This window comes from Columba livia, chromosome 2 (genome assembly GCF_036013475.1).
Source record: "Columba livia isolate bColLiv1 breed racing homer chromosome 2, bColLiv1.pat.W.v2, whole genome shotgun sequence".
NCBI lineage: Eukaryota > Metazoa > Chordata > Aves > Columbiformes > Columbidae > Columba > Columba livia.
This window is the reverse complement of record NC_088603.1, coordinates 5,321,284-5,331,918: the sequence shown is the minus strand read 5'-3', so window position 1 is coordinate 5,331,918 and position 10,635 is coordinate 5,321,284. Positions and strand designations below refer to the sequence as shown.

The 10,635-nt window shown below is 52.2% G+C and overlaps 1 protein-coding gene across 2 annotated transcripts in view; it reads left to right on the top strand.

Moving 5' to 3' along the window:
• The first annotated feature begins 9,752 nt into the window (after window positions 1–9,752).
• GARS1 (glycyl-tRNA synthetase 1) overlaps window positions 9,753–10,635 on the top strand; it is a 31,027-nt gene continuing 30,144 nt past the window's right edge. For both annotated transcript variants that reach the window (XM_065050327.1, XM_065050328.1), the window contains exon 1: window positions 9,753–9,998. In XM_065050327.1, coding sequence (XP_064906399.1) covers window positions 9,837–9,998 — 162 coding nt within the window. In that variant the 5' untranslated portion in view covers window positions 9,753–9,836. The remainder of the gene's footprint in view (window positions 9,999–10,635) is intronic.

The window sequence follows — 10,635 nt, the reverse complement described above, 5'->3', positions numbered from 1 at the left end:
ACACACGTTCCTTCAGAGAGTCAAGACCTATTTGAATGCATTCTTGCCTACCTTTGGAGTCTATACTTCTTACTGTTGGTAAGAATTAGGCATATATAAGCATATTGGGTCTGAAGGATGCCTCAGTGTGGGATTTGGAGATTTAGCTCATTATTGTATTCTCCTTGACCTCCCGTGGGCAAACACTTGTTTTCCAGTGTGATGAACCCCATGGTATCCAGCCAAGCGTTTGACCCAGAGAGTCAAGCCCATTACTGTGTGACTCACAAGGTAAAATCAACAACAACAACAACAAGTCTTGGAAACACAGCCTGATTCAATTCCTCTGTAAAATGCCACAATGGCACAATCAGATACAGAACAGTATTTTTACCAGCCGGGAAGAAAAGAGCCATGGACTCTCTTTGGATATGAAATTAAACCAGTGTTTATTTCTAGCCTGTTCAGCCTTGACAGATTTGGAGCTTATCTTCACATTTAGAAGTTTCCTGCTGCCCCACAGAATCTTCTCTATAAGATCAGGTTGGGTTCATTTAGGCAACAAAGGGTTTGTATAATTTCAGGAGAGTCCCTATGAGGAGCAGTACAGTGAAGGTGAGAGCTCATCCCAGCTGTTGTCAAGAAATTGATTTTTGGGTTGATGAGATGAACGGCTTTCTTTGTGATGGATGAGACAAGAAGTCACCAAAAGCTAAAAGCAGAGAAGGAACAAAGCAAAAGTTTATGGTTCTGAAAAAAAAAATGCAGCACATGGCAAAGTATTTTCTCTTTACAGTCTTCTATGCAGTTATGATTATTCACTGCCTGAATTGTGCTGGTGGCCATGGCTCCTGTCAGGGTGCACAAATAAAGCACTGCTGTACTGCACATGTGATGATCTGGACAGACAACTCAATCCCTGGAGAAGTGGTGGGTGACTGGTGGCTCTGGTGAGACCTATGGAAAAGCCACTTAGACCGAGGAGAAGCCCTGCAGATCTCAGCTGGTTCATGTTTTATGTCTAGTTGTAAAAAATCAAATGATCATTTAGCATGTAATCAGCAGACAGAGGTCCCATCTGATGCATGGGGGGGCTCCTGTCCTGCTCTGATGCCCTGTGGTGGGTGACAGCCTGGATATCCTTGTGATCTTGGAGTCCCCCTCCCAGGCTCTGGTCCCATGCATGGAGGTGAAGGCACTGACTGATGTCCAGTAGCCTGTCCCACCAGAGACTGGATGGAAAATATTGATTTCCCTTAAGAGCTCAGGAGACAGGTTAGATTTCATAGATGTCTCTCTGGCCACAAAACGGTGAAAGCAAGGACTGTTGGGGTTCAAACTTCCCACATAAGCATTGGCCCCAGGTGGGCTGAGCAGAGGATCTGACATCTCACCACCCATCTGGGGTCTTGTGTTTATTGTGAGTTTGTCTCTCCTTGGAGGCAAAGGGAATACAAAGACAAACCCCCTCACATGCTGTGCTGAAGGCTCTGGTCCTGGAGCAGGAGGATAACACTGAAATAAGTCTCCATAACATGCAAGGTCTACACCACACCACAATGCAGACCCTCGCCTCCTATGTTGGCCACGGCAGAGCTAACAAATATTAAATAAGCTGCTGACTCCATCGAGCTGGGCTGTATTCACCCTGGCAGCCCCAAGGTGCCACCTCTTGCTGCTCCCTCTACAAAATGCCAAATCCTCTTTGGAGATGTTTTCAAGCCAAGGTGCCCTGTCAGAGCTGAGCTTCAAGGATAGGAACAGCTCACCTTGGATCAGATGTAGAAGCAGAAGCAAGCAGGACTTAAGGAGGCAGAAACAGGTGCATCACCAGTGCTGAGGTGCCACTTGAGCACTGCATGTGGGTGGTTATTGCCCTGCTGAGGGAGGTAATTAATCTTTGCCCATCTGATTGCCTTGAGCGCCAGAGCAATGAAATCCTTGTTCTGCAGCCGCCAATGTGCAAATCAGTGGTGCCCAGAGGGAAAGTCCCAAGAAATGGCCCCTTGGAGGACAACCCACAGCCACCCACTTGAAGGACAGAGGTTCCTCTCCAGGAGTGTCACAGCTGCTTTGCAACTTGGGGACCTCGAGGTCAAAAGCCCCTCCACGGCGCACACCTGAAAGGGCACTTCATCTTCTCTGGCTGAAGGAATTTGTCTTAACTAAAGCGTTTCAATTAAAAGTCAAGATTCAATCACTGCAAAGTGCAGGAGACGAGAGTCATTAATACTGGAATGCAAGTTTTAAATTCTTGTTAATATGCTCTGCAAGGCACCCATAAAAGGCCCTTAATCAATATGCATTTCAATTCCTTGCATTAGGGTTTGCAGAATTTAAATTCATAGCAGTGGAAGGGCCAGGAAACCAATCTGAATTTCTATCAGAGCTCTTGTACATTCAAGCCTGGGAGATCAACTGGGTCCAAGCTGCCGCATGGGTGTGATCAGATGGATCAGACTCTTTGGTGACCTATGGCAGAATGCACTAGTGATCTCAGTCCCCAGAAAATGGGTGCTGGGACATGTGACCAACATGGGGACAAGTCTTGGAGTCCCTGTCAGTGACAGGAACTGGGTGAAGAGTCTGGAGCACAAGTGTGATGGGAGCGGCTGAGGGACCTGGGGGGTTCAGCTGGAGAACAGGAGCTGAGGGGAGACCTTCTGATCTCTGAACTGCCTGAAAGGAGCTTGGAGCATGGAGGGGGTTGGTCTCTTCTGCCAAGTAACAAGTGATAGGATGAGGGGAAATGGCCTCAAGTTGCACCAGGAGACATTTAGATTGGAAATCAGGAATTTTTTTTTCACCGAAAGGGTTATCAAGCACTGGAACAGGCTGCTCAGGGAAGTGGTGGAGTCACCATCCCTGGAGGTGCTTAAAAGATGCGTAGATGAGGTTCTTAGGAACATGGTTTATTGGCAGTGTTTGGTTAATTGTTGGACTTGATGATCTTGAGGGTCTCTTCCAACCAAAGTGGTTCTATAATTCTATGATTTTGCTTGGCCATCTCAGTCTATCAAATATTTAAAGGCACTATCAGCAATTTAAGCATTACCTGACCATCTCCTGGTGAGAAGAGCAGGGAGGATGAGGATGAGCCATAGACATTAGCTCTCAGGACTGCAGGTGCTCATGCCTGGGGACCCCAGGTCTTCATGTGCAGCATTCACGTGCCCTCATGGCATATGCCATAGATTTGATAACTCTCTCTGTATGTGTACAGGGCTAGTTTTGTGGCCAGTGCACAGCAAAGCAAGCTGGTACTCCTGCCTACCGCTGCTGGCAGCAAGAGGGGGAGACTCATCATCTCAGGGCAGGAGCATGGAGAGGCATGAGCTTTCCCAGGGCCAGAAGTGACAAGGGGACCTGTCCAAGAAAGCACTTGTGGGAGTGCAGGGGGCGAGGTGGTTTGAAGCTAAGTGTGTGCTTCGGCATTTGGCTGGATCAGGGCCAAGGGTGCAGAAAAGAAATTTCTGGCAAGGAGAAACCTCTAGGAAGAACCAAACCCTAGAGGAAGCTCAGGGTGAGGTTTGCGCTTCCTATTTCAGACTAAAAATAGCCCTGTCCCAGGAGGGGGTGAGTTTTAGTGACATCCAGTGTGTCTGCCCCTCCACTAGATAGACCAAATCTTTGTATCCAGAATGGGGGTAACAAAAGTAAAGCATGTGGAAGTCTCACGATGCAGACGCACCCTCAGAGCATCCTTCTCTGATGCACCATGGGGCCCAGGGACAAAGTACCATCACACTTCTCACGGGAGGCGGGATGCACCGAAAGGAGCAGAGATGGTTGTTGCAGCTAACTTTACACCCAGAGATGAAAACAGGGCCTGGGGACAGTTTTATCCCACAGTTATCTGCATGCTCCGTGCCATGGGCTTGGATGGGGCCGGTTATTTCTTTCCCCAGACAGCCCTCAAACATAGCATGGGGGAAACCAGGAGCTGGGGACTATACCCTAGAAGCAGGCTGCATGCATTCACCCTGTTTTGGAGGCTAAAAAACCTCAGCCCTATAGAGGAAAGCCAGATTAAGCCCTTTATGTGCATATTTCAGGCCCTTCTTAGTTTACTACCAGCCTAAAAATTCCCCCAGCACTTGGAAATCATCTTGAACCTTGCAGGCACATTGCCGCGGCTCAGCTTGCGTTCGGGGGGGTGCAGCTGTCTGATTTTGCTACCTTGATCTTTGAAATGAGCCAAGGAAAAGCAAGCGGCCTTTTGGAGGGAAAGAAAAAAAATAACAGAAAGAAACCAAACCCGAGGGCGGGAGGGAAGGAAAAGGGAGGATTTTGTCTCGGGGATAGGCAGCTTGGAGGCGTCAGAGCCTCGGAGGATCGTCCTCAGCCGTCTCCTCTCATTGCGAAATACCTTGTTTTTTATATTTTTGCTGCTCGGGCTCGGGTGCCCCTCGGTTTTTGCAAAGCATCCCAGCACGGAAACTCAGGCCCACGCTGCGCCTCCCCAGAACGCAGCGGGAATGCTGGAGAAGCGGGAGGCCCCGGACCGGGGCCGGGAGAGCGGAGCGGGCGGGCGGCGAGGGACCGGCTGCCATCTAGCGGCACTGGGACCGGCTGTCGGAGAAAAACACCCCAAAAGCAAAGCACGAACCCCTCCGACACCCTTTTCCCCTCCATCCCTCTGCAAGCAAGGGGCTCGGTTTCTGTTTTCTGGGGGTTTCGAGGAGATTTGTGACACTGGGGTCTTGTGCATCTGCCAGAAAAACGCACCGAGAGGTTAAGTGCGGTGGAGCGTGAATGTATTTGAAAACTGACGAGGCAGGCTGAACCAAGGCGCCATGTACTCCTGCGTGTTGTGGATTATTTGTTTTGTTTTTTCCCCTCCTCCTGCACGGCCTCTTTCCCCCTCCTTACGCCTCTGCGGAGGATTTTTCTCTCTTTTCCCTCGCTCAGAAGAAATTCCCCGCGGCCGGAGAAGGGCCCTGCTCTCCCCTCTTCTCCATCCCTTCCCCTTTCATGCTGCCTCCCTCCTGCCTTCCATTTTGTGGCCTCGCTGCTCCCCCCGCCCCCCCCCCCCCGCTGTCAGCCTCGATGGGGACCCAGAATGGGGGAGCAGGAGGGACACACAGCCGCGATTCTGCTCTCCTTTCGGTGACCCGGTATCTCCTTAACACCCCCCAGGCTTTTCAGGGGGTGCTGATACCACTCTATTTCTGCACCCAAAAGTTTGCAAGCTGAAGGCAGGGGGATGATGCCTGAACTCCCTCCTCCCTCTTCCTACAAACTCATTCGTGCAATAAATCACCCCCCCCCTTTCCCGACTCTGTTGTGTTGGGGGATCCCCTGTGTCATAGGGGTGACATGTCCCATTTTATCCCCCAGCATAGCCTCATACACAGGGAAAGAAATAGAGGTGGCTTTGTCACCCCAGAGGAGAATGGAGTAATGCGCTCCCTACAGTCCTGTCCCGCCCCACAGCCCTGTGAGTTCATTTTTGGGGGGCTGCAGGGCAGAGACCAGACATGGGCATCCTCAAACTGTCCCCACAAGGTGCTAATTGAATACAAAGAGGCCCAGAGCTGGAAGCAGATTTAAAAGGAGGGGGAAAACTGGGCTCTGGACAATCATGAAATGTTAACCAGTGGTGATGATGTTCCCCGGGTGTGGTTATGGTTCCCCCATCTACAGGGGTTCCGAAAATTAAGCCAGCACTGGGTCTTCCTTGCAAACTGGCACGAGACGTGGGGTTCTCTGAGGTGTCAGATTAAGGGAGATCCTCTGCGCCGGAGCGGGTCTGAGCAGTTTGACGGCACCCCAAAACCCAAGGGGGTGGGGGAGATGGTACAAGCACACACTGGTTCCTGGTCCACAGACCCTACGTCAACAGTGGATGCACAAAGTCCTTCCATGCAGCTCCACACTGATAAAAAGCTTTAATGTTAGCTCAGATATCACCTTCTTGATAATCTGTGGAAGTATGTATCCCCTTCCCACTGAAACTGCCTTGGAGATGGGTCCAGCCAACCTTGGGTATGACCCAGTTCTGGGGGTCCAGTTTGTCTCTTGTTTGCTGCTACAGTTTTGCTGCAAGATGCTGCCCAGTCCTCCCTTCTTCATGCACAACCTACTTAGTGTCCCTGGGTCTGAGGACCCTAAATCACGCTGTCAGTTGTTAGCAGTACCATTGTAAAAGGGACGGTCAGGGTTTCCTTCTGTGCTCCCTGCCCACCGTCCTCTAATTTTGTTCAGAAAACATGTCCACCCTCCTTTTTCTTCCTTCTCCCCCCCCGCCCCCCTTTTATTGTTTTGCTCCTGTATTTAACAAAAAAATAATGTGGCTCTAAGATGTTCAAGATGACAGTACAGTCCAGTCCTTGTGTGAGCACAGAGTGTGGTCTTGCTCCATAGGTGCTGTCAGCCAGCAGCTTTTTAAAGTCCCTTGGGGGAAGAGTTGCACCCCCAGCTAGATGGGCAGGGAGAAGGTCTTTTTGGCCGTTGTGTTGAGGTTGACCAGTACCAGCCAGTCACAGCACTGGGAACCTGTCCCAGGTGTGTTTCATCTGCAAGGAGAGACATTGTTGGGTCAGCAGCGTGTGCCAGACAGGATTTTATCGAGGGAAAAAGGCTCGAGGCACCAGCCTGACCCGACTCCATCCTCAGCTGCAGCTCCACAGTGCTGCTCGGGGAACCAAGGCTGTTCTGGACAAATGCTGCAACCTGGTCCTCCAGGTTCAGGAGAGAACTGAGCTGCTCCCAGTCACTGAGGTTTCCCATTTTCCCTGGGTCCTGCTCACAATTTGTCCATTTTCCCACCTGGTTTGCCCCCATCGTGATTCCTCCAAACAAGCCACTTTGTTCTGGGGCTGATTCCACTATCTTCACATCTTTGATCGCTGCAACAAGCTAGGAGGAGGCTGCAGCTTCCTTATGCCCTTATCAGCGTTGGATTAATTAGAAAAAAAAATCAAGACTAGAGAAAAGCTCAGCATTAACCTTGCGCTAGAGCGGTTTCCGAGTAGGTATGCCAGTGAAATAAAAACAGCAATTTGCAGCCAAATAAAAATAACAATTAAGCATTTGAAATACAAATATACCATTCAGAGCAAGCAGATAAATATTCAGATGCGTTCATTACGAGGTTGAGGCTGTCTCTCAAACAAACCGACAGGTACAAAATAGCAGCCTGAATACTCCAATTACACCAACATGACATCAGCACCGATGTTCCCAGTCCCAGGTGGCAGACGGGGACGAAGCGGAGATGGGGAGGAGGATGGTGGCAATGGGGAAAGTGTGTGTGGGAAGCTTTTTTTCTTTTTTAAAAAATTTACTCGGCGCTGGTGGGGCCAAACCTCAAATATTATGTTCAGTTTTGGGCCCCTCACTACAAGAAAGGCCTTGAGGTGCTGGAGCAAGTTGAGAGAAGGGAACGGAGCTGGGGAAAGGGCTGGAGCACAAGTGTGATGGAGTGGCTGAGGGACCTGGGGGGTTCAGCTGGAGAACAGGAGCTGAGGGGAGACCTTCTGATCTCGTTCTGCCTGAAAGGAGCTTGGAGCATGGAGGGGGTTGGTCTCTTCTCCCAAGTAACAAGTGACAGGACGAGAGGAAATGGCCTCAAGTTGTGCCAGGGGAGGTTCAGATTGGATATTAGGAAAAATTTATTCAGGGAAAGGGTTGTTGGGCACTGGAACAGGCTGCACAGGGAGATGAGTTTCTTAGGGACGTGGTGCCAGTGTTCGGTTAATTGTTTGACTCGATGAACTTGAGGATCTCTTCCAATCAAAGTGGTTTTATGATTAAATTTCGTTTTATGTAACCAGTATTTGGATTCTCCTTCATGGAGTGCTTTAATCCCCAGGAACGGGAAGTTCTCCTATGCCACCACTCCTCTTTATGACATGGGGTTGTCCTTCCTCCCACAGGAGACCCCCCACACTCGTGTCTGCAGGGGAAGAGCAGGATTTGGCCTCCTGCCCTCAACCCAGCCCGAGGGCCCGCGCAGGCGGGTGCTGCCATCCCAGCGCAGTCCCCCGGCAGGGGAAGGGGGAACAGGGATCAGTGACAAGCAAAACACCACCAAGTGCAAAGACTACAAAGCTTTTGGAGCTCAAATGCTGCAGCTGATGGAAAAAATAACACACATGCACACCCTCGTCCTCAGCCCCCAGCGCTTCCCTGCCCCTCAGCGGGGACACGTGCTGCGGACGTGGCTCTGGAGATGGTGGATGCCCCATATCTGGAGACATCCCAGGCCAGGCTGGATGGGGCTCTGAGCAACCTGAGCTGGTGAAGATGTCCCTGCTCATGGCAGGGGTGGCACTGGATGAGCTTTGAAAGTCCCTTCCAACCCAAAGCATTCTCTGGTTCTAGGATTCTAATAAATGATTATGCTTTAGCCTCTCATAAGTCAGTAGTTTAAAAACATAAGCAAACCCAAACCAAAGACAACGTAGAGACTGCAACGTGAACCAGTCTCAACACTCGATTTAGTTTCATCTTCAAATTCCTAATAAAATATTTTACAAATTCATCTAGAGATGTCCAGGCCATGGTCATCAGCACTGTGATTCAGAGCAGATAATATCACTGTTGGAATTACTTCCACAAGTTCTCGGGAGTTTTTCCAGACTGCTGTGATGCCCATATTAGAATTATACATTTCCTACAGGGTCAATAAAGACTGATCCACTGATAATTCAGTAGCCTCAACTCAGAGATGCCCAAAATAGCCAGGTGAGGTGACAATTTCTTGAAGGCAATGATACTGCTACATTCAGCCATGGTGTACATGCTGTTTTAAGAACTTGTCATAATAGATCTATACTCATATATTGATTCTTAGCCTTCTTGCTTGAGATCACTTTACACCGAATTAGCTTATTATCGAGAACCTTTAAAAAAAGCTCTAGGTAATCACTAACTTTAAATCACAGGCACCAGGATGCAATTTGGTATGACAGCTCATGGCAGGGGGTTGGACTAGGTGAGCTTTGAAGGTCCATTCCAACCTAAGGTGTTCTATCAGTTTGCGATTCTGTGACAAGGGGGCACTGCACTGAGGTGTCTCTGGTGGGTGACGGACAAGGGGACATCACACTGAAGTGGCTCCAGTGGGTGAGGGACAAGGGGACACCACACTGAAGTGGCTCAGGTGGGTGAGGGACAAGGGGACACCACACTGAAGTGGCTCCAGTGGGTGAGGGACAAGGGGACACCACACTGAAGTGGCTCAGGTGGGTGAGGGACAAGGGGACACTGCGCTGAGGCGTCTCTGGTGGGTGACAGACATGGGGACATCACACTGAAGTGGCTCAGGTGGGTGAGGGACAAGGGGACACCACACTGAGGTGGTTCAGGTGGGTGCTACAGCAGTGCAAATCTCTGGCATGGGGTGATGGCTCTTTGCACCCGGGGCCATGTACACTTTGGGGGTGACAAATGTCACCCGGGGGGAGGAAGCACGTGTCGTCATGACCCACACACACTAGCTGGGGAAAGCGGGGGCGGTGTTTTCGTGCATGCGCTGCCCACCGTGTGTGAGTGTGTGTGCGTGTGTGTGTGCACACGTGTGTGTGCGCGCGAGGATGTGCACTCGCTCACGTGTGTGTGTGCCTGTGTGCGTGTACGCGTGTGTGTGTGTGCACGTGTGTGTGTGTGCGCGCCCGCGTGTGTGTGTGGCGAGCGCTCCCGCTCGCCCCCTGCCGTCCCCCCGCTGCCGCCGCGGCCGTGCCGAATCTGCTGCTGGGGACCGGGCGCCGCCGCCGGCGCGTTCGCGGAGCAACCCCTTTTTTTTCCCCTCCTGCCCGTGCGGAAAGTGCGGCGGCGGGTCCGGGGCCGGCTTTACGCCGGGCGCGATTTCATCATGCGGGGGGGGGCAGGGCGGCGCGCCGCCTCTCTCCATGCCGCTGCTGCCCCGTAGCGTCCTGCCCGCCCTGCTGCGCCGCCTCGCCTGCCCGCCCGCCGCCCCGCTCTGCACCCGGCCCGCCCCGGCCGCGACCCCCATGGACGGCCCGCAAGCCGAGGCGCTGCTGGCGCCCCTCCGGCAGGCGGTGCGGCACCAGGTAACGCGCCCCGGCCCGGCTGAGGGGGGGGACACCCGCCGGGGAGGACCCGCCTGAGGGGGAGGGACGCGCTGAGGGGGGTCGGGTGTGTGACAGACCCGCCCGCGGAGGTGTCCCCCGCTCCCCCCTCAGGCGCGGGGGGTGCCCCGGGTGCATTCGCCCTGCACTGCGGGGTGTTTCCCCTCAGCGCCCCCCCGCACCCTGCGTGCGACCGTCCGGCTCGGGGGCACCGCGGAGCCCCCGGCGGAGCGTCCCGGGGTGGGCGCCGCTTCCCCCGGGTGCGGGTGTTGCTGAGCCCGGAGAAGCGGGGGTGGTTGTTTTCCCGTGAATTGCCCGTTCCCCACCCCGCAGTGATGGATGGTGCTGGCAGAACTGGATCTGTGCGTCAGGCTGCCCGGCTTCGCTCTCCTGGGCTTGACTTTGCCGTGCTTTTGGGGCCCCGCAGCTGGTTCTTCACGTTTTCTTTATATTAAACAGCCTACATAGGTTTCCTCATCCCACAGGGTCACACAGTGACTTCCCTTGAGAACTGAGTGTGTGTTGGGTTTTGCAGATAAATGATATTCTTTGGATTCGTGTATTTGCCAGATGTAGTAAGAGAATATTAATTTCTTCGCACATTTTCCGTTTCATCATT